Below are 25,560 nucleotides of genomic sequence, written 5' to 3'. Positions count from 1 at the left end.
ACAAGTATTCAGGAACAGAAAATTGCAAAATGCAGCAATCACTTTCACAGTTACAAGTATTCAGGAACAGAAGATTACAAAATGCAGCAATCACTTTCACAGTTACAATCATGCAGGAACAGAAGAGTACAAAATGTGGCAATTACTTTCACAGTTACAAGTATTCAGGAACAGAAGAGTGCAAAATGCAGCAGTTACTTTCACAGTTACAAGTATTCAGGAACAGAAGAGTGCAAAATGAAGCAATCACTTTCACAGTTACAAGTATTCAGGAACAGAAGATTACAAAATGCAGCAATCACTTTCACAGTTACAATCATGCAGGAACAGAAGAGTACAAAATGCAGCAATTACTTTTACAGTTACAAGTATTCAGGAACAGAAGAGTGCAAAATGCAGCAATCACTTTCACAGTTACAAGTATTCAGGAACAGAAGATTACAAAATGCAGCAATCACTTTCACAGTTACAATCATGCAGGAACAGAAGAGTACAAAATGCAGCAATTACTTTTACAGTTACAAGTATTCAGGAACAGAAGATTACAAAATGCAGCAATTACTTCACAGTTATAAGCATTAAGGAAGAAAAGTGTACAAAATGCAGCAATTTCTTTCACAGTTACAGGTATTCAGGAACAGAAAATTACAAAATGCAGCAATTACAGTCAAATATCGATATCTCGACTTTGTCGGGACCAAGGAAAAAAGTCGAGATATCGAACAATGGAGATAACCGAAGTACAGTCAACTAAGGCCGGTAGTTGGGGTAATGAAGTTTTGTGTTGATAAATACATGTTTTTTTTTAGAAAATAAAAACTGTATATTCACTCTGATGTTTTGTGACCTTGCACTGTTGAACCATTTCAACAGTGCTGTCTTAACTTCTTGGAATTTTTCTAGTCTTTCGACTGGCGCTTGGGCAAATTCTTGACTCTCCATCCGACATGACTCAGCAGTTTGACAATATTGTAAGGTAGATCTAACCTGTTTCTGTGATTATTCGTGGAGAATATCTGATGCGTCAGTAATGAAGACAGGATGTTAATTATACAGAATCTTCAATTCTTGGTGTTTATAAATGCAATTAAATTCACTCAGTTTTGACACAATTCAATACAATTTACTCAATCAGCGCACGTTGCAAACAAACAAGTAATGGTCTGTGGGCCAGTTTCTGTAAGTCCTCTAGTTTTTCGATTTCGTAACTCAGAAATTAGGCAAAGGTTTATCCACTTCAGCCATTAATACATTCATTCCGGGATTGTTTAAGACCGGATGTCGCTTTCTACCATATGTCAAACGAAAATTATACTCATTTGAGTAAACCTTGTGTATGAAAAATGTGGAATTCTCTCTCTTTGAAAGTATTATTGGCTACATACGAATTTTTAATAGATTGTTTCAATACTGACTTTCAGATATTAGCGTTTTGCTTATGTAACTGTTCTAAATTAATCAAAAGCTCACTGTAACATTTTATTCCAAATTATAACGATATCTACCAAAATTTAGGGGTTAAAATACCCCACCCACCCGAGTTACATTTTCGCCATTTTTAATAACTCATAAAATTATCAAAATTACAGTATTTTTAGCTCACCTGTCACAAAGTGACAAGGTGAGCTTTTGTGATCGCGCGGTGTCCGTTGTCCATCGTCCGTCCGTCCGTAAACTTTTGCTTGTGACCACTCTAGAGGTCACATTTTTGATGGGATCTTTATGAAAGTTGGTCAGAATGTTCATCTTGATGATATCTAGGTGAAGTTCTAAACTGGGTCACGTGCAGTCAAAAACTAGGTCAGTAGGTCTAAAAATAGAAAAACCTTGTGACATCTCTAGAGGCCATATATTTAACAAGATCTTCATGAAAATTGGTCAGAATGTTCACCTTGATGATATCTAGGTCAAGTTTGAAACTGGGTCACGTGCCATCAAAAACTAGGTCAGTAGGTCTAAAAATAGAAAAACCTTGTGACCTCTCCAGAGGCCATATATTTCACAAGATCTTCATGAAAATTGGTCAGAACGTTCACCTTGATGATATCTAGGTCAAGTTCGAAACTCGGTCACGTGCCTTCAAAAACTAGGTCAGTAGGTCAGATAATAGAAAAACCTTGTGACCTCTCTAAAGGCCATATTTTTCATGGGATCTGTATGAAAGTTGGTCTGAATGTTCATCTTGATGCTATCTAGGTCAAGTTCGAAACTGGGTCACGTGCGGTCAAAAACTAGGTCAGTAGGTCTAAAAATAGAAAAACTCGGGGCTTTGAATTCTTCATGTGAGGAAGCCATCCAGCTGGCTTGCGGAAGGTCGGTGGTTCTACCCAGGTACCCGCTCGTGATGAAATAATGCACGGAGGGGCACCTGGGGTCTTCCTCCACCATCAAAGCTGGAAAGTCGCCATATGACCTATAATTGTGTCGGTGCGACGTTAAACCCAACCAAAAAAAAAAAAAAAAAAAAAAAAAAATAGAAAACCTTGTGACCTCTCTAGAGGCCATATATTTCATGAGATCTTCATGAAAATTGGTCAGAATGTTCACCTTGATGATATCTAGGTCAAGTTCGAAAGTGGATCATGTGCCATCAAAAACTAGGTCAGTAGGTCAAATAATAGAAAAACCTTGTGACCTCTCTAGAGGCCATATTTTTCATGAGATCTGTATGAAAGTTTATCTGAATGTTCATCTTGATGATATCTAGGTCAAGTTCGAAAGTGGGTCACGTGCCGTCAAAAACTAGGTCAGTAGGTCAAATAATAGAAAAACCTTGTGACCTCTCTAAAGGCCATATTTTTCATTGGATCTGTATGAAAATTGGTCTGAATGTTCATCTTGATGATATCTAGGTCAAGTTCGAAACGGGGTCATGTGCGGTCAAAAACTAGGTCAGTAGGTCTAAAATTATTAAAATCTTTTGACCTCTCTAGAGGCCATATTTTTCAATGGATCTTCATGAAAATTGATTTGAATGTTCACCTTGATGATATCTAAGTCAGTTTCAAAACTGGGTTATGTGCGGTCAAAAACTAGGCTAGTAGGTATAAAAATAGAAAAACCTTGTGACCTCTAGAGGCCATATTTTTCATGAGATCTTCATGAAAATTAGTGAGAATGTTCACCTTGATGATATCTAGGTAAAGTTCAAAACAGGGTCACGTACCTTCGAAAACTAGGTCAATAGGTCAAATAATAGAAAAACCTTGTGACCTCTCTAGAGACCATAGTTTTCAATGGATCTTCATGAAAATTGGTCAGAATTTTTGTCTTGATAATATCTAGGTTAAGTTAAAAACTGGGTCACATGAGCTCAAAAACTAGGTCACTATGTCAAATAATAGAAAAAAACGACGTCATACTCAAAACTGGGTCATGTGGGAAGAGGTGAGCGATTCAGGACCATCATGGTCCTCTTGTTTAATAAGACATCACCAAATAATTGTGTTAAGATTCACAATTTTATATATTTTTAATGAGAATATATAATATATTGCAATCAGCAATCTGTAAAGATAGATTAGCAGTTTTTATGGCTTATGCTTCAAACATAGATGGCATATTGATAATTAACAGTAGACTTGGTTACAGTATGTGAGCAGTCTGAATATGTTTGACTTTCATTCAAAAGAAATACAGAACGTGAGGATAACCAAGAATCAAATATACGTTACCTAGGTTTTAAAGGTCACCTATTCAGTTTCATATTTCGTATTTTATCATTCCAGTCTAATTCATAAATCATGCTTATTGGCATTGCAAAGCAACTACTCCGTCAGTTTTTACAGCATTACAAAGATGAAATGAAACAGACTGAGTATGAAACATACGTTACCAAGATTATTTAGAACATCAAGTAACATTAAAGCTAGGATAGCTTTTGGTTTTCGATGGACTGTGGTGGTTTCAAGACAGAAGATTTTTATATTTTAATGCGTTGTTTTGATATTTATGGAAGGGGTAAGATTGTATTCATTACTCAGTCTGAAATTATCGGTTTATATGCATTATGTGTTCAAAGTTGCTGATGTAATTCCTGATGTAAATAAACACGGCAATTTTGAACTTATAGAGCATCATACATATGGGTAGTGATACAAATATCACTTTTGGTAAAACATGTTTCTTCAAATAGTTCTGTTTCTTTGACCATAGTGATTATACTGTGGGACGGAATTACTGAACTACACGATCATATTACATTAACGAAAACATAGATGAGATTCCTTGTTCATAATTCATTGTGGTTGTGGTATAATTGTTGTCAATTCTGAGTTCTTACTAAAATTCAATATTCTACTTTTAAAACTATTAACAAATACAAACAAACTAGTTTATTCAAAAGATGATGTATTACAACTATTACTCGTATAGATTACCTAGGTATGGAACTGTGTTTAAAATATTAAGTCTAGTAACTACCTTTATCTAAATTCGGTAACGTATGTTTCAGACCTACACAAGAGGGCACATTATAACATCAATGTATACCATATGACAGAAATATACTCTAAAATTTGATGTGAGAGGTTGCGAGAGTCACTTTTTGGTATCAGTATCAGAATAAGTTCATCATACATGCATAGATGCATATGTACAAACTTACAGAGTCTGCACCATTTGTTTGGAACATGCCAGTGGTGCACTGATGTCTTTATGACATATTTGTAAAAACTCTTTTAGTGCCCTCCCATGAGTGGTGGGGGCATATAGATTTGGTCTTATCCGTGCGTGCGTCCGTCCGTCCGAAGTTCGTGACACGCCTAGCTCGAAAAGTATTTGATATAGATTCATGAAACCTTGCATGAGTCTTAATCATGATATGAACTTGCGCACCTCCTATTTTTTATCTGGCTCCGCCCCCCCATTTTTAGAGTTTTGGCCCCTGAAATAGTCAAAAATGCACATTTTCACCTTGTGACATGCCTAGCTCAAAAAATATTTGATATAGATTCATGAAACCTTGCATGAGTCTTAATCATGATATGAACTTGCGCACCTTCTATTTTTTATCTGGCTCCGCCCCCCCATTTTTAGAGTTTTGGCCCCTGAAATAGTCAAAAATGCACATTTTCACCTTGTGACATGCCTAGCTCAAAAAGTATTTGATATAGATTCATGAAACCTTGCCTGAGTCTTAATCATGATATGAACTTGCGCACCTCCTATTTTTTATCTGGCTCCTACCCCTATTTTTAGCTCACCTGTCACAAAGTGACAAGGTGAGCTTTTGTGATCGTGCGGTGTCCGTCGTCCGTCGTCCGTCCGTGCGTCCGTCCGTAAACTTTTGCTTGTGACCACTCTAGAGGTCACGTTTTTCATGGGATCTTTATGAAAGTTGGTCAGAATGTTCATCTTGATGATATCTAGGTCAAGTTCGAAACTGGGTCACGTGCCATCAAAAACTAGGTCAGTAGGTCTAAAAATAGAAAATCCTTGTGACCTCTCTAGAGGCCATATATTTCACAAGATCTTCATGAAAATTGGTCAGAATGTTCACCTTGATGATATCTAGGTCAAGTTCGAAACTGGGTCACGTTCCATCAAAAACTAGGTCAGTAGGTCTAAAAATAGAAAAACCTTGTGACCTCTCTAGAGGCCATATATTTCACAAGATCTTCATGAAAATTGGTCAGAATGTTCACCTTGATGATATCTAGGTCAAGTTCGAAACTGGGTCACGTGCCGTCAAAAACTAGGTCAGTAGGTCAAATAATAGAAAAACCTTGTGACCTCTCTAAAGGCCATATTTTTCATGGGATCTGTATGAAAGTTGGTCAGAATGTTCATCTTGATGATATCTAGGTCAAGTTCGAAACTGGGTCACCTGCGGTCAAAAACTAGGTCAGTAGGGCTAAAAATAGAAAAACCTTGTGACCACTCTAGAGGCCATATATTTCATGAGATCTTCATGAAAATTGGTCAGAATGTTCATCTTGATGATATCTAGGTCAAGTTCGAAACTGGGTCATGTGCCATCAAAAACTAGGTCAGTAGGTCAAATAATAGAAAAACCTTGTGACCTCTCTAGAGGCCATATTTTTCATGGGATCTGTATGAAAGTTGGTCAGAATATTCACCTTGATGATATCTAGGTCAAGTTCGAAAGTGGGTCACGTGCCGTCAAAAACTAGGTCAGTAGGTCAAATAATAGAAAGACCTTATGACCTCTCTAAAGGCCATATTTTTCATGGGATCTATATGAAAATTGGTCTGAATGTTCATCTTGATGATATCTAGGTCAAGTTCGAAACAGGGTCATGTGCGGTCAAAAACTAGGTCAGTAGGTCTAAAAATAGAAAAACCTTGTGACCTCTCTAGAGGCCATACTTGTGAATGGATCTCCCTAAAAATTGGTCAGAATGTTCATCTTGATGATATCTAGGTCAAGTTTGAAACTGGGTCACGTGCGGTAAAAAACTAGGTCAGTAGGTCAAATAATAGAAAAACCTTGTGACCTCTCTAGAGACCATACTTTTCATGGGATCTGTATGAAAGTTGGTCTGAATGTTCATCTTTATGATATGTAGGTCAAATTTGAAACTGGGTCAACTGCTATCAAAAACTAGGTCAGTAGGTCTAAAATTATTAAAATCTTTTGACCTCTCTAGAGGCCATATTTTTCAATGGATCTTCATGAAAATTGATCTGAATATTCACCTTGATGATATCTAGGTCAGTTTCAAAACTGGGTCACGTGTGGTCAAAAACTAGGCCAGTAGGTATAAAAATAGAAAAACCTTGTGACCTCTCTAGAGGCCATATTTTTCATGAGATCTTCATGAAAATTAGTGAGAATGTTCACCTTGATGATATCTATATAAAGTTCAAAACAGGGTCACGTACCTTCGAAAACTAGGTCAATAGGTCAAATAATAGAAAAACCTTGTGACCTCTCTAGAGACCATATTTTTCAATGGATCTTCATGAAAATTGGTCAGAATTTTTATCTTGATAATATCTAGGTCAAGTTCAAAACTGGGTCACATGAGCTCAAAAACTAGGTCACTATGTCAAATAATAGAAAAAAGGACGTCATACTCAAAACTGGGTCATGTGGGAAGAGGTGAGCGATTCAGGACCATCATGGTCCTCTTGTTAGAGTTATGGCCCATGAAATAGTCAAAAATGCACATTTTCACCTTGTGACATGCCTAGCTCAAAAAGTATTTGATATAGATTCATGAAACCTTGCATTAGTCTTAATCATGATATAAACTTGCGCACCTCCTATTTTTCGTTTGGGTCCGCCCTCTATTTTTAGAGTTATGGCCCCTGAAATAGTAAAAAATGCACATTTTCACCTTGTGACATGCTTAGCTCAAAAAGTATTTGATATAGATTCATGAAACCTTGCATGAGTCTTAATCATGATATGAACTTGCGCACCTCCTATTTTTCATTTGGGTCCGCCCCCTATTTTTAGAGTTATGGCCCCTGAAATAGTCAAAAATGTACATTTTCACCTTGTGATGCACCTAGCTCAAAAAGTATTTAATATAAATGGTTGAAAACTTGCATAAGTCTTTATCACACCTTGCACACCTCTAATTTTTTGGGCTAGTTCCACCCCCTATTTTTAAAGTTATGACCCCTGAAATAGTAAAAAAATGCACTTTTTCACCTAATTATGTGCCTAGCTGAAGAAGTATTAGATGTAAATTCAGGAAACCTTGCAGGAGTCTTTATCATGATGTGGCCTTGCACACTTGGCATTCTTCTTGAGAATCTTACTCTTATTACAGAGTTATGGCCCTTGAAATAGCCAAAATAGTAGATTTTTTGTTTGTGATGCTCATAGTTCAAAAAGTATAGAGCCTAGAATAATGAACCGTTTTCATAAAATGTTTGTTGAGGCTATACCCCATTAAGACTGCAAACGTTTGAATTATTGCCCATTATTTGTGACAAATGTACCAGTGGGGGGCACACCCTGTGTCCTACAGACACATTCTAGTTATTTATTAATAAGTGCTTTATTCCATAGTGATATCATTAAGCTACATCCTAAAATGGATTGAAACATATGTTACTTTAAATATTCATTACAACAATACCAATTAGTATTACTCATACGACCAAACAACAAACAGATACGATACAAGATTTCTTGATTCCAGGACTTGCTCAATTTATAGCTATGAAGCTCTGTACTACCTGTCCATAATGTCAAGCAAATGCATGGCTATAGATGTATTCATAATAGTATGGCACTATTTGAAAGGCATACTTATTGAAAGGGCTTTGCAGAAGGATATTGAAGGGATTTGGCATTGTGATATATCTGAAACTTTCTATTTCAAACAAAACAGATAAAACGTCCAAGCACCACCAAAATGTACATCAATATAATTATATGTATCATAAATTGCTTTGATAGGTTTAGAAATGAATATGCTCATTTCCATTTGTGTAATCAGATAGGGCTTTGTCCTTTAAAAAAAGGTGATAAATACTTCGGTGATTTGTGACGGAAAAATGCAACTGCATTTAAACATAAACTTTATAAATCCTTTCAATTTTTTAAAACACAAAACTGTTTGTACATTTATCTTTTTCACTAGACTTTTAAAAGAAAGTGACAATTTCATTCTATTCTCCATTTCTCGTTATTTTACTAGGATACACTGTGTATGTAACATCTTATCAAGCAGTCATTCTGATACAAATTAATATTACATTGTAGCAACATTCAAAATCCTTTGAATGAAAATTGAGAGTAGCATGTTTAGTTTTAAAAGAAATAAAAGTGGCATTTAGATTATATTATTGTAACGTCTTTTATGGTATGCCTTTTGAAAATGGCGCCATCGTGATTAAAATAAGAGAAGTAGCTCATATCGGTAACGTAGTTTTCAATTGAAATTATTTTAACAAAATCAGATGACTTCTATTACAGCAATGATTACTTAGATCTTATCCATATGTATGTTTGCAAACTTATTTCTAGCGGCCAGTTTGAAAATGACAGGACAGTATCTTTATTAGATTTATCTGAATAACCAAATTTCAATCCCTTGAAAACTTATTTGATTTGTTTTATAATACTGAATATTTGAACAGTAGTAGCTCATCAATGTTTGTACATGTAACAGATTTCAAGCTATCATAGAAGAAAATTAAAGTAATCAAAATATGAAAACTTTGGTGGCATTAACTCATATGTATAATAATTTCGGATTAATTTGAAATAGCTCTCATCTTGAAAAAAGGCTTATATGGCTGGATCTGCTTCCCTTTTGATGTTCCCCATAGGGAACTTCCTTAAGAATTTTGCAGTCATATCAGCTTTTGCAATACTTTCATCATTTCTGCTGCACTATCAAAGAATAGGTCTGTCAGTATGTAAATCGCCTAGAAATGAAACACAAACCATAGGTTAGCCAACTGACATTAAGATGCAAAGGTATCTGATTTGTTAGTTAATTATTCATTCATTTTGTTTTCTTTATTGTAAACATGAGGGTTCTGTTCCTTTATAAAGGATTAAAAGTACTTAAGATTTCCCGTGTAAGTATATATACTAATGTGGTGGATGGGGTACATCAACCCCTTCTTTTTACATTTTATTCAGTACATGTATATAATAAATAGCATAGCATTATTTGACAACCAAAGTAAATCATTGATTATTTCAGGCATTAAAAGAAAAGATTTATCATAAGAAATGTAAAATAAATTTCTTTTTCAACATCAAAATCAGCTTTATCCCTATGCAATGCTAAATTGTATTCATTAGACACGAACATTTTTAAAATCATCATTAAATTTTACTGACATGTTGCTCACACAGACATCCACCCTTAAAAGTTTCCTGAATGATAGTATAACAAAATGGTATAGCTCAACCTTTGCCTAATTTCTGGGTTACGACTTTCAAATTTTTTGGCCTTGGCCCACAGACCATAATGACACATTAGAGCCGGATAATGTGGTTTTGGGTTGTAATCAGGATCATTGAGTGAACAACCGCGAGTGTTGTTTTTCGCTCCTCCGACGGCAAATGACAAATCAGCGAATTCAAGCGCGTGCAGTTTTTCGCACCTTGTTTGGCAGAAGATTACTGTCCATTCAGGGTAACCAATGTCCAAATAGAGTAAATTTTAAAGTTGGGGACTAAAATTTAGTTGAGATAGCGAAAAAATCGAAATAAAAAATCGAAGTTGAGATATCGAGATTTGACTGTACATTCACAGTTACAAGCATGCAGGAACAGAAGTGTGCATAGTAAAGCAATCACTCTCTTAGTTACACTTATTCAGCAACAAAAACGTGCACAGCTTCAAGTATGCAGGTACAGAAGAGTACAAAAGGCAACAATCACTTTCACAGTTACAAGCATGCAGGAACAGAAGAGTGCATAGTGAAGCAATCACTTTCAAAGTTACAACCATTCAGCAACAAAAGAGTGCACAGTTACAAGCATGCAGGAATAGAAGAGTACAAAATGCAGCAATCACTTTCACAGTTACAAGTATTCAGGAACAGAAGAGTACAAAATGCAGCAATCACTTTCACAGTTACAAACATGCAGGAACAGAAGAGTACAAAATGCAGCAATTACTTTCACAGTTACAAGCATTAAGGAAGAGAAGAGTACAAAATGCAGCAATCACTTTCACAGTTACAAGTATTCAGGAACAGAAGAGTACAAAATGCAGCAATTACTTTCACAGTTACAAGCATTAAGGAAGAGAAGAGTCCAGAATGCAGCATTACTTTCACAGTCACAAGTCTTCAGGAACAGAAGAGTCTAAAATGCAGCATTACTTTCACAGTTACAAGTATTAAGGAAGAGAAGAGTCCAGAATGCAGCATTACTTTCACAGTCACAAGTCTTCAGGAACAGAAGAGTTTAAAATGCAGCATTACTTTCACAGTTACAAGTATTAAGGAAGAATCCAAAATGCAGCATTTCTTTCACAGTCACAAGTATTCAGGAAGAGTCCAGAATGCAGCAATACTTTCACAGTTACAAGTATTAAGGAAGAGTCCAGAATGCAGCATTACTTTCACAGTCACAAGTATTAAGGAAGAGTCCAGAATGCAGCATTTCTTTCACAGTTACAAGTATAAAGAAAGGGTCCAGGATGCAGCATTACTTTCACAGTCACAAGTATTCAGGAACAGAAGAGTCTAAAATGCAGCAATACTTTCACAGTTACAAGTATTAAGGAAGAGAAGAGTCCAGAATGCAGCATTACTTTCACAGTTACAAGTATTCAGGAATAGAAGAGCACAAAATGCAGCATTACTTTCACAGTTACAAGTATTAAGGAAGAGAAGAGTCAAAAATACAACATTTCTTTCACAGTTACAAGTATTCAGGAACAGAAGAGTACAAAATGCAGCATTACCTTCACAGTTACAAGCATTAAGGAACAGAAGTGTACAAAATGCAGCAATAACTTTCACAGTTACAAGTATGAAGGAAGAGAAGAGTACAAAATGCAGCAATCACTTTCACAGTTAAAAGCATTAAGAAAGAGAAGAGTCCAAAATGCAGCAATTACTTTCACAGTTACAAGTATTCAGGCACAAAAGAGTACAAAATGCAGCAATCACTTTCATAGTTACAAGCATTAAGAAACAGAAGAGTACAAAACGCATCAATTTCTTTCACAGTTACTAGCATTAAGGAACAGAAGAGAACGAAATGCAGCAATTACTTTCACAGTTACAAGTATTCAGGAACAAAAGAGTACAAAATGCAGCATAACTTTCACAGTTACAAGCATTAAGGAACAGAGGAGTACAAAATGCAGCAATTACTTTCAAAGTTGCATGCATTCAGGAACAGACGTGTACATAATGCAGCAATCACTTTCACAGTTTCAATCATGCAGGAACAGAAGTGTACAAAATGCAGCATCCACTTTCACTGTTACAAGTATTCAGGAACAGAAGAGTACAAAATGCAGCATTACTTTCACAGTTACAAGTATTAAGGAACAGAAGAGTACAAAATGCAGCATTAGCTTTCACTGTTACAAGCATTAAGGAAGAGAAGAGTCCAAAACACAGCAATTTCTTTCACAGTTACAAGGATTCAGGAACAGAAGAGTACAAAATGCAGCAATCACTTTCACAGTTACAATCATGCAGGAACAGAAGAGTACAAAATGCAGCATTACTTCCATGGTTACAAGCATTAAGAAACAGAAGAGTACAAAATGCAGCAATTACTTTCAAAGTTACATGCATTCAGGAACAGACGTGTACAAAATGCAGCAATCACTTTCACAGTTACAATCATGCAGGAACAGAAGTGTACAAAATGCAGCAATAACTTTCACAGTTACAAGTGTTAAGGAAGAGAAGAGTACAAAATGCAGCAATCACTTTCACAGTTAAAAGCATTAAGGAAGAGAAGAGTCCAAAATGCAGCAATTACTTTCACAGTTACAAGTATTCAGGAACAAAAGAGTACAAAATGCAATTACTTTCACAGTTACAAGTATTCAGGAACAGAAGAGTACAAAATGCAGCATAACTTTCACAGTTACAAGCATTAAGAAACAGAGGAGTACTAAATGCAGCAATTACTTTCAAAATTACATGCATTCAGGAACAGACGTGTACAAAATGCAGCAATCACTTTCACAGTTACAATCATGCAGGAACAGAAGTGTACAAAATGCAGCTGTAACTTTCACTGTTACAAGTATTCAGGAACAGAAGAGTACAAAATGCAGCATTACTTTCACAGTTACAAGCATTAAGGAAGTGAAGAGGCCAAAATGCAGCAATTTCTTTAACAGTTAAAATCATTAAGGAAGAGAAGTGTCCAAAATGCAGCAATCACTTTCACAGTTACAAGTATAAAGGAACAGAAGAGTAAAAAATGCAGCAATTACTTTCACAGTTACAAGCATTAAGGAAGTGAAGAGGCCAAAATGCAGCAATTTCTTTAACAGTTAAAATCATTAAGGAAGAGAAGTGTCCAAAATGCAGCAATCACTTTCACAGTTACAAGTATAAAGGAACAGAAGAGTAAAAAATGCAGCAATTACTTTCACAGTTACAAGCATGCAGGAACAGAAGAGTACAAAATGCAGCAAGTACTTTCACAGTTACAAGCATGCAGGAAGAGAAGTGTACAAAATGCAGCAATTACTTCCACAGTTACAAGTATTCAGGAACAGAAGAGTACAAAATGCAGCAATTACTTTCACAGTTACATGCATTCAGGAACAGAAGTGTACAAAATGCAGCAATCACTTTCACAGTTACAATCATTAAGGAAGAGAAGAGTACAAAATGCAGCAATCACTTTCACAGTTACAAGCATTAAGGAAGAGAAGAGTACAAAATGCAGCAATCACTTTCACAGTTACAAGCACTAAGGAACAGTAGAGTACAAAATGCAGCAATCACTTTCACAGTTACAACCATTAAGGAACAGAAGAGTAAAAAATGCAGCAGTCACTTTCACAGTTACAAGTATTCAGGAACAGAAGAGTACAAAATGCAGCATTACTTTCACAGTTACAAGCATTAAGGAAGAGAAGAGTACAAAATGCAGCAATCTCTTTCACAGTTACAATCATTAAGGAACAGAAGAGTACAAAATGCAGCAATCACTTTCACAGTTACAAGCATTAAGGAATAGAAGAGTACAAAATGCAGCAATCACGTTCTCAGTTACAAGCATGCAGGAACAGAAGATTACAAAATGCTGCAATTACTTTCTCAGTTACAAGCATTAAGAAACAGAAGAGTACAAAATGCAGCATTACTTTCACAGTTACAAGCATTAAGGAAGAGAAGAGTACAAAATGCAGCAATCACTTTCACAGTTACAAGCATTAAGAAACAGAAGAGTACAAAATGCAGCAATTACTTTCACAGTTACAAGCATTAAGAAACAGAAAAGTACAAAATGCAGCAATTACTTTCACAGTTACAATCATTAAGAAACAGAACAGTACAAAATGCAGCAATTACTTTCAAAGTTACATGCATTCAGGAACAGACGTGTACATAATGCAGCAATCACTTTCACAGTTACAATCATGCAGGAACAGAAGTGTACAAAATGCAGCAGTAACTTTCACAGTTTGAGTATTAAGGAAGAGAAGAGTACAAAATGCAGCAATCACTTTCACTGTTACAAGTATTCAGGAACAGAAGAGTACAAAATGCAGCATTACTTTCACAGTTACAAGTATTAAGGAACAGAAGAGTCCAAAATGCAGCATTAGCTTTCACTGTTACAAGCATTAAGAAAGAGAAGAGTCCAAAACGCAGCAATTTCTTTCACAGTTACAAGCATTCAGGAACAGAAGAGTACAATATACAGCATTACTTTCACGGTTACAAGCATTAAGAAACTGAAGAGTACAAAATGCAGCAATTGCTTTCAAAGTTACATGCATTCAGGAACAGACGTGTACAAAATGCAGCAATCACTTTCACAGTAACAAGCATTAAGAAACAGAAAAGTACAAAATGCAGCAATTACTTTCACAGTTACAATCATTAAGAAACAGAACAGTGCAAAATGCAGCAATTACTTTCAAAGTTACATGCATTCAGGAACAGACGTGTACATAATGCAGCAATCACTTTCACAGTTACAATCATGCAGGAACAGAAGTGTACAAAATGCAGCAGTAACTTTCACAGTTCGAGTACTAAGGAAGAGAAGAGTACAAAATGCAGCAATCACTTTCACTGTTACAAGTATTCAGGAACAGAAGAGTACAAAATGCAGCATTACTTTCACAGTTACAAGTATTAAGGAACAGAAGAGTACAAAATGCAGCAATTAGTTTCACAGTTACAAGCATACAGGAACAGAAGAGTACAAAATGCAGCAATTAGTTTCACAGTTACAAGCACTCAGGAACAGAAGAGTACAACATGCAGGAATTACTTTCACAGTTACAAGCATTCAGAAACAGAAGAGTACAAAATGCAGCAATCACTTTCACAGTTACAAGCATTAAGAAACAGAAGAGTAGAAAATGCAGCAATCACTTTCACAGTTACAAGCATTAAGAAAAAGAAGAGTACAAAATGCAGCAATCAGTTTCGCAGTTACAAGCATTAAGAAACAGAAAAGTACAAAATGCAGCAATCACTTTCACAGTTACAAGCATTAAGAAAAAGAAGAGTACAAAACACAGGAACAGAAGAGTACAAAATGCAGCAATCACTTTCACAGTTACAAGCATTAAGAAACAGAAGAGTACAAAACGTAGGAACAGAAGAGTACAAAATGCAGCAATTAGTTTCACACTTACAGTCATTAAGAAACAGAAGATTACAAAATCCAGCAATTACTTTCACAGTTACAATCATTAAGAAACAGAACAGTACAAAATGTAGCAATTAGTTTCACAGTTACAAGCATTCAGGAACAGAAGATTACAAAATGCAGCAATTAGTTTCACAGTTACAAGCATTCAGGAACAGAAGATTACAAAATGCAGCAATTAGTTTCAATGTTAAAGCATTCAGGAACAGAAGATTGCAAAATGCAGCAATTACTTTCACAGTTACAAGCATTAACAAACAGAACAGTACAAAATGTAGCAATTAGTTTCACAGTTACAAGCATTCAGGAACAGAAGAGAACAAAGTGCAGCAATTAGTTTCACAGTTACAAGCATTAAGAAACAGAAGATTACAAAATGCAGCAATTACTTTCACAGTTACAATCATTAAGAAACAGAACAGAACAAAATGCAGCAGTTAGTTTCACAGTTACATGCATTCAGGAACAGAAGAGTACAAAATGCAGCAATTACTTTCACAGTTACAAGCATTCAGAAACAGAAGAGTACAAAATGCAGCAATTAGTTTCACAGTTACAAGCATTCAGGAACAGAAGAGTACAAAATGCAGCAATTAGTTTCACAGGTACAAGCATTCAGAAACAGAACAGTACAAAATGTAGCAATTAGTTTCACAGTTACAAGCATTCAGGAACAGAAGAGAACAAAGTGCAGCAATTAGTTTCACAGTTACAAGCATTTAGAAACAGAAGATTACAAAATGCAGCAATTACTTTCACAGTTACAATCATTAAGAAACAGAACAGAACAAAATGCAGCAGTTAGTTTCACAGTTACAAGCATTCAGGAACAGAAGAGTACAAAATGCAGCAATTAGTTTCACAGTTACAAGCATTCAGAAACAGAAGAGTACAAAATGCAGCAATTAGTTTCACAGTTACAAGCATTCAGGAACAGAAGAGTACAAAATGCAGCAATTACTTTCACAGTTACAATCATTAAGAAACAGAAGAGTACAAAATGCAGCAATTACTTTTACAGTTACAAGCATTCAGAAACAGAAGAGTACAAAATGCAACATTGGTTTCACAGTTAGAAGCATTAAGAAACAGAAGAGTACAAAATGCAGCAATTACTTTCACAGTTACAAGCATTAAGAAACAGAGGAGTACAAAATGCAACAATTACTTTCACAGTTACAAGCATTAAGAAACAGAAGAGTACAAAATGCAGCAATTACTTTCACAGTTACAAGCACTAAGAAACAGAAGAGTACAAAATGCAGCAATTACTTTCACACTTACAATCATTAAGAAACAGAACAGTACAAAATGCAGCAATTACTTTCAAAGTTACAAGCATTCAGGAACAGCTGAGTACAAGATGCAGCAATTAGTTTCACAGTTACAAGCATTCAGGAACAGAAGAGAACAAAATGCAGCAATTAGTTTCACAGTTACAAGCATTAAGAAACAGAAGAGAACAAAATGCAGCAATTACTTTCACAGTTATAATCATTAAGAAACAGAAGAGTACAAAATGCAGCAATTACTTTCACAGTTACAAGCATTAAGAAACAGAAGAGTACAAAATGCAGCATTGGTTTCACAATTACAAGCATTAAGAAACAGAAGAGTACAAAATGCAGCAATTACTTTCACAGTTACAAGCATTAAGGAGGTAGGTTACCTTAATATTTGTATGTGCGCATGTCCAACCGGAAGCTAACATGACGATTTAAGACGACGTTTACGACAAACTAAATGTATTTGTATATCCATTCTTCTGAAAACAAATCATGAACCTGTGTCCAATCTGATGCTTTATGATTTGATAATGCATAAATAATGAATAAATTGCTGCAGAAACGCTTCAAAACAATGTTGCCTTAAAATGATGTCATGACGTTACGTGTCAGTTACCGCGCAAAATTAATAGCTTTTATTTTGAAAGTACGTACTTCTGTGCATTTTCTTTATTTAAACTATTTTCAAACAGCCATTATTTGCTGGAACATTTTTTATGAGTTTTTTGCTTTGAATAATAATCAATATTTTGCTTCTTTTGTTTAGTTATATTGAAATGTTAGGCGGAATGTAAGAAAATGGATGATGGTAACTAATGTTATTTGGAATATAGATGGGTGTAAGGTTACTTGTTACGGTCATTTTTAAATAAAAATTCTGGCACTTTGATTTGTAATACCCATTTTCCAGTTTCCGTTGATAATTTGTTACTTATATACTAAAACTAAGCTATAATATTGTTGAAATTTCAGTAGAAAATTGTGGTTTCTTGAATTGAATTGATTTTACCATGGAAACGAAGCCCGTGACCTATATATCTAAATATAAAATTAAAAAACGTGGACACTGGTCTATTTAAGGAAAACTGTGAGCTTCGGCTTTTTATTTTCATTTCTACAATATCCATGAGAATAATAGCAGCATGCCGAACGATTTTTCCATAAAAAATGCCAGATGAAGGGTACTGCTGTAAGTATTTTAAGCTGTGAAATTTGTTTGAATAAATGCAAATAACACGAAAATATAATTTACGTTAGAAATAATATGTTTTAAAGCTACATTAACAAGAAAGATAATTTTGTTCAATATTTTTTATAAGAAATTACGACAAAAAGCAAGATATAAGCTATTTTAAACATCTCTGTTGCCATGGTTACTTTAAACTTTAAGAAAAATAGGGTGCCATGTAAAGTGCTTGGTATTTTGCTAATAATAGTACCCAAATATTCCATGTTGGTCATTAACAGAATGGCACTGGAGCCGTCAAAAACCCCGTTTTTAGCTCACCTGTCACAAAGTGACAAGGTGAGCTTTTGCGATCGTGCGGTGTCCGTCGTCCGTCCGTGCGTGCGTGCGTCCGTAAACTTTTGCTTGTGACCGATCTAGAGGTCACATTTTTCATGGGATCTTTATGAAAGTTGGTCAGAATGTTCATCTTGATGATATCTAGGTCAAGTTCGAAACTGGGTCACGTGCCTTCAAAAACTAGGTCAGTAGGTCTAAAAATAGAAAAACCTTGTGACCTCTCTAGAGGCCATATATTTCACAAGATCTTCATGAAAATTGATCAGAATGTTCACCTTGATGATATCTAGGTCAAGTTTGAAACTGGGTCACGTGCCGTAAAAACTAGGTCAGTAGGTCAAATGATAGAAAAACCTTGTGACCTCTCTAGAGGCCATATTTTTCATGAGATCTGTATGAAAGTTTATCTGAATGTTCATCTTGATGATATCTAGGTCAAATTTGAAACTGGGTCAACTGCGGTCAAAAACTAGGTCAGTAGATCTAAAATTATTAAAATCTTTTGACCTGTCTAGAGGCCATATTTTTCAAAGGATCTTCATGAAAATTGATCTGAATGTTCACCTTGATGATATGTAGGTCGGTTTCGAAACTGGATCACGTGCGGTCAAAAACTAGGCCAGTAGGTATAAGAATAGAAAAACCTTGTGACCTTTCTAGAGGCCATATTTTTCATGAGATCTTCATGAAAATTAGTGAGAATGTTCACCTTGATGATATCTAGGTAAAGTTCAAAACAGGGTCACGTACCTTCGAAAATAAGGTCAATAGGTCAAATAATAGAAAAACCTTGTGACCTCTCTAGAGACCATATTTTTCAATGGATCTTCATGAAAATTGGTCAGAATTTTTATCTTGATAATATCTAGGTCAAGTTCAAAACTGGGTCACATGAGCTCAAAAACTAGGTCACTATGTTAAATAATAGAAAAAACGACGTCATACTCAAAACTGGGTCATGTGGGAAGAGGTGAGCGATTCAGGACCATCATTGTCCTCTTGTTATACATAGTTGTTTAAAAATGAGAGAAAATGCGTTACCATGGAAACACGAGCCCCGCGACATATACATTTTAAGCTTTTATTAGAAAGCTAACGCGCATACAAGTAAAATTATCAATTATGCAGACTTCTACGGATATCAGGGAAACTAAAATACAATAAGTGAAAAGTGTTAAATATCCGTATTTTCCTTCTTCTTTCAATATAAAATACCCGTGGAGGGTCATGTTCTTCAAACCTGAATAAAACTTGAACTTGAAGGGTCAGAGATTTTCGAAATTGAGATTGAAGCAGTTAAAACATCATATTACATGGAATACAAAAAATTTCTGCGGTTCAATTAATTTGAATTTACCCTGGTAACAAGGTAACCTACCTCCTTAAGGAAGAGAAGAGTACAAAATGCAGCATTACTTTCACAGTTACAAGCATTAAGAAACAGAAGAGTACAAAATGCAGCAATTACTTTCACAGTTACAAGCATTAAGAAACAAGAGTACAAAATGCAGCATTAGTTTCACAGTAACAAGCATTAAGAAACAGAAGAGTACAAAATGCAGCAATCACTTTCATGGTTACCGGTATAAATACAGTTACAGCAACAGAATGGTACATAATGCGGCAGTCGTGTTCACTATTACTTGCACACATCAATAAAAGAGTACATAATATATCAAGCTTTTTATCTTGCAATGGACACAATCATGCACTCTAACTTATATCTCAGTCTGTCTGCATTACACCTTTACTAACAAACCAGTAAACCATCTTTTGTTTTATGGATATAATGCAATCTTATATGCCAAGCCTTTTGATCTATGTATTAAAAATCAGAGTCTGAGGATCTAGGAGTGATTAGCGCTTCAAGGCTAATGCAGCTGTTGATTGATGATTTAGAAATTTCCAACAATTTCATTTCTTCAATGAAGTCAATAAATATATTCACTATGTAGTTTGTAACTCTCATTTAAAACACAACTTGTCAGATAGACATTAATTAACTCTCAGTTAAGTCACAATCTATCAGATAGACATTAACTATTCACAATATCAGAATATACACTGTCATTTCTCAGCAAGAAGCATTTTAATTAACTTAGCATTCATTTGTGGAATGATATCGTAACATAGTGTAGTTTATCTCCTCGTAACAAAAAGTAATTTCCAGTTATTTAACACAAAGTCTTTCAAATGCATTTAACACAAAGCATTTGTCTTTTGGTCTGTCACCAGCTTTTTAGCTCGACTATACGAAGTATATGGAGAGTTATCCTACTCGCCCTGGCATCGGCATCAGCATCCTTCTGCGTCCACACCTTGGTTAAAGTTTTGATGCACTTCCTCTTTTTTCTCTTTATATCTGTAATTACTTGATAGATTTGCTTCAAACTTTAAATAGTTATTCCTCATCATCACCCACCTCATCTGGAACAAGGGTCATATAACTCTTGCACCAATGTTTTATGAATTATCCCCCCTTTTTACTTAGAATGTCAGGTTAAAGTTTTGGTGCACTTCTGCTCTGTTTTTTCACTTGGCAACAGAGGTCTAAATTAAAGCTGGTTTCTGTTTAAATTTCATTGCGGATGTTTTTTTGACATTTTGGTAGAAAAAAATGGTTGAGAAGGTTGTATTTGGTGATGTGAAACTCAGTTTTAGTATGAGTAGTACTTCCAGGTCACAGCAGTGTGATTTTGATGTGATTTTACAGTAAGCAAATGTGACAAGAGAAATCTCTCTTAGAAGATACTTGACCCCTACTTTTCTCTTCATTTTATATCATTTTTATCATAACTCTTTAAAATGAGGTAAGGATTTGTTCTCTGAAATGGGTCTAGCTATGTTTGGTAGCTCTTTAAATAAAGTCAGTTTTATATAGATATATAGGGAATACTATTTACCGGCTTGTGACCTTTTGCAGAATTTTTTTATGAATTATGTCCCTTTTATATTTATTTAATGGTTTGATACACTTCTCTGTCTCTTTTATTACTAAATGCATTTGACACAGACTTAAGTTGTTGTCCAATATCTTCATCCACATTGGAGTAATTAAACACTCCAGTGACAGCTCCAGCTTCCTCACATGTGCCCAGTTTCACTATCCAGCATGGAAATAGTCAAGCATGCTGTCTCCTATGAAGGCTCTTGTTTTTCTAGTATTAAAAATTTAGATTATATACCTTGGATGTATGGAATTATACTTAAGCTTATCTTAAAGATAGTTTTGATACAACAAAAAGTGTTTCTGTAACAACAATAAAAATAAATAAAAAATCTGATAACCTTTTTCTGGCAAGGAAGTGATCAGTGACAAACTTTGTATTTAATTATGAAAAAGGGATCACCAGTGACTGGATAAAGGTGCTAAAATTGTTTGAGACTTTTAAGTTGTAAAAGGTGTTTTTGAAAAATAGTGCAACAGACTTAAGTGTAAAAATATAGATCATAATAGATGTATGTAGAGCTGTGTATTTGCAGGGAGATGACAGTGTTTTTGAGTGTGTATCAAGTGATGGAACAGTGTCTGTGTTTGTATCATACAATGATGGAAGAAATAATTACAGACTTAAGATGGTAGGTGTATTTTATCATATATCATATTGAGTTAAATATTGTACAGAGGCGTAGTTGACCTGAAAATCACCGTATGCACATGTGAATTTTTTAATTCTGTATCCAATTAGGTGCATTTCGGAGTTCTTTGAGGCAAAGTTCTTAGTAAATAATTTTGAACAAGTTTCAAGGTTTTTGTTACATAATCTAAAAAACTTATATATTCAAGATAAAACATTGTATAAGTCTACAATAAAGGTATGATATATTTCCTGATGAAATTCGCAATAAAATTTGGTCGGACCCTACCGGAAAATTTGAAGTATGACATCGCTAATGGCATGACATTCAAAATGGCATGAAATCAATTGTCTTTAAGAAATAAAAAAAAGTGTGGACTTAATTTATTTGTCCCCAAAATTTGTTTTTGACGTATCAATTGATGTTTTTTCGAGTAAGTTTAAAAACTATTAATCTATACTATAAAATTGGATGAACAGTCAGTTGTAAGCCGACTTTGGGTATGCCTCCGTTATGTACGCAGGCTGTCTGTGAAAAGAAAAATGCATGAAGCTATTAATGTGTAGCTGTGTTACCAAGGTATTAAAAGATAAATGAAGGTTTGTCTCGTGTCGGGGATCAGTTTATACAAAAGTACAATGGAGTCACTCATCATACATGTAAAATAAAAATGTGCTATACTATGTTTAGTCTTCAGTTTTTAAACAATGACAAAACAAGCGAGTTCTATCCTTCTGCAGCAATTCTCGTACGTTTTTTACTGAATTGAAAAGCTGTAGACAACGTTGCATGTTGTACACAAGATGTCTCTTTTCATCAACAAATTGTATCTATAAACGAAACAACAATGCCAGTCGGCATTCCTTCTCCCTGACAAACATAAATCTACGACCTCTTCTGCATTGATCTCACGCCCGCTATGTATGTTCAGTTCCCATCGTGTTCCGCAGGCAGGTCTCCACACAACGCATGGTGAATAAGGACCTTTCTGCAATGACTGTTGTTTCTGGCATACAAAGAAGAAACAATATCTCCAAATATTTGGCTGCAGATGATAAGCCCGTTTCTAATGTATTGAAATTCTCGGGAGAGGTGGGGCATGATATCTGCCACTTTGTCTTCCGACGCTGACATTCCCGGACAAATGTGAAAATGTCCTTGCTTGCTTTTTTGCAAAATAAGATTAAAGTGCTATTACAGGTTCAAACATGACTACAAATACATTTGAATTTGATAAATGCAACAACAAACATATTTTATACCCAAGTTTTGTGTGGCATAAAGATTCATGAAGTGACCAAGTAAATAAATTATAGCTTTACTGCAGTTATACCTATAGAGGGAATTTTTGCACAAATTTTTTTTTATAAACACTTACTCTTTAACCATTTGATTTGCAGAGTTTGTGTGCCTAACCCGGGTTAAGTATCGATATTTAGTGCATTTTGAGGTCCTTTATTTTCGTCATTTTTTTAAACAGCGTGCGTATTTGCGTATGCCTGGCTACGCCCCTGTTGTATGTAGCAGAATCTTAAGATTCAAACATTTTTTTCATTCCCAGATTTTGTTGTTCTTCTGTATTGACTTAGCATTGAAATAATAAATGTGTATGGTAACACTGACTGTAGAAAGATAGTCTCCAGACTGGAGAATGTTAGATCTTACGGACCTCCGTAGATCTTGGTAGACCTCAGTAGACCTCGCCAGACCTCACCAGATCTTGGTAGACCTCCGCAAACCTCAGCAGTCCTTGATAGACCTCAGCAGTCCTGGATAAACTTCAGCAGTCCTTGATAGACCTCAGCCGTCCTTGATAGACCTTAGCAGTCCTTGATAGGCTTCAGCAGTCCTTGATAAACCTCAGCAGTCCTTGGTAGACCTTAGCAGACCTCAGCAGTCCTTGATAGACCTCAGCAGACCTTGGCAGACATCAGCAGTCTTTGATAGACCTCAGCAGTGCTTGATTAACCTCAGCAGTCCTTGATAGACCTCAGCAGACCTTGGCAGACCTCAGCAGTCCTTGATGGACCTCAGCAGTTTTTGATAGACCTCAACCTTTAGATACATATACTTCTTGCTTTCTTTCAGAAATTATTTCTTAAAATTTTTGGATTTGTGATCTTGTATCAAGATCCTTACAGCATTTCCTATCAAAATCAAACTTACCTTCTGTTATTGAAAAATACTTCCCAACCATTACCATTTTTAGCTCCACTATTCGGAGAATAGGGGGCTATTCTACTCGCCCCAGCGACAGCGTCGGCATGACCTTTCTTGGTTAAAGTTTTTCAGCAACCTTTGTTTTTCTGTCATATCTTTGTTACTATTGCCTATATCTTACTAAACATTGTCCAGCATACAAACAAAGTATATGTAGGGGCTTGGCCAATTATACCTAAGGTCAAGTTCACCAAAGTGTTATACTTAGGTTATTGTTGAGCCTGCTTGCAGATGCGAAGACATAGTTGTCCAAATGGCTGTTCGGTGTATGTGCGTGCGTCCATCCGTGAGTGCGTCCGTCCGGATTTGTTTGTCCGGACCATAACTTTGACATGCATGGAGCAATCTTGTTTATATTTGGCATGAATGTTAACCTCAGTGAGACGGAGTGTCATGCGCAAACCCCAGGTTCCTATCTCAAAGGTCAAGGTCACACTTACAGGTCAAAGGTCAAATTCAAAAATGACTTTGTCCGGAGCATTTCTTCTTCATGCATGTAGGGATTTTGATGTAACATGGCACAAATGTTCACCACCATGAGATGGAGTGTCATGCGCAAAAACCAGGTCCCTAGGTCTAAGGTCAAGGTCACACTTAGAGGTCAAAAGTCAGATACAAGAATGACTTTGTCTGGAGCATTTCCTTTTGATGCATAGAGTGATTTTGATGTAACCTGGCACAATTGTTCATCATCATGAGACGGAGTTTCATGCGCATGTTACTATAAATAGCTTATATTTGTAACTTTTTTATTACTGGTCGTAGGGAAAAATCAAGACCACTTTTCTGTAGTACAACATGCATGTTACATCCAATTTTCAGGTGAATTTTGACCTATCTCAGTCTGCTGGTGAGGATTTTTGTGTGGACTTAGATTTTTTTTTTTTTTTAAAGATTTACGTCCCTTAGTTGTTACTTTAAATAACTTATATTGTAACTTTTTGCAATCGCTTTTTTATTTGGCATAAATGTGTGCCTCAATGAGACAGGGAGTGTCATGTGCAACTCCCAGTCCTTTTGACAGCTGGCGGGCTCGACATGTTGCCCGTGGGCATCTAGTTTTTAAGGTTAAAGTTTTTCAGCAACCTTTGTTTTTCTGTCATACCTTTGTTACTATTGCTTATATCTTACTGTAAGTTTACATAAATATTGTCAAGCATACAAACAAAGTATGTGCAGGGGCTTGGCCCATTATACCCAAGGTCAAGGTCACCAAGGTGTTATACTTAAGTTATTTTTAAGGTTAAAGTTTTTTGGCAACCTTTGTTTTTCTGTCATATCTTTGTTACTATTGCATTTATGTTACTGTAACTTCACATAAACATTGTCCAGCATACAAACAAAGTATATTCAGGGGCTGGGCCCATTATACCCAAGGTCAAGGTCACCAAGGTGTTATACTTAGGTTATTTTTAAAGTTAAAGTTTTTCGGCAACCTTTGTTTTTCTGTCATATCTTTGTTATTATTGCTTATATCTTACTGTACGTTTACACAAACATTGTCCAGCATACAAACAAAGTATGTGCAGGGGCTTGGCCCATTATACCCAAGGTCAAGGTCACCAAGGTGTTATACTTAGGTTATTTTTAAGGTTAAAGTTTTTTGGCAACCTTTGTTTTTCTGTCATATCTTTGTTACTATTGCCTATATCTTACTATTACTTCACATAAACATTGTCCATCATACA

General features: G+C 35.5%; 1 protein-coding gene across 6 annotated transcripts in view; it reads left to right on the top strand.

The window, feature by feature from the left end:
- The window catches only part of LOC123536408 (putative ferric-chelate reductase 1), a 287,726-nt gene that overhangs the window by 50,034 nt on the left and 212,132 nt on the right, over positions 1-25,560 (top strand). For all 6 annotated transcript variants that reach the window (XR_006683316.2, XM_045319579.2, XM_045319578.2 and 3 more), the window contains exon 7: positions 21,557-21,652. Coding sequence is in view for 5 of the 6 variants with exons in the window: in XM_045319579.2 (XP_045175514.2) it covers positions 21,557-21,652 (96 nt within the window). In the remaining variant the exon portion in view is untranslated. The remainder of the gene's footprint in view (positions 1-21,556; positions 21,653-25,560) is intronic.

This window comes from Mercenaria mercenaria, chromosome 17 (genome assembly GCF_021730395.1).
Source record: "Mercenaria mercenaria strain notata chromosome 17, MADL_Memer_1, whole genome shotgun sequence".
NCBI lineage: Eukaryota > Metazoa > Mollusca > Bivalvia > Venerida > Veneridae > Mercenaria > Mercenaria mercenaria.
The sequence above is the reverse complement of the archived record's forward strand: the minus strand, read 5'-3'. Positions and strand labels throughout refer to the sequence as shown.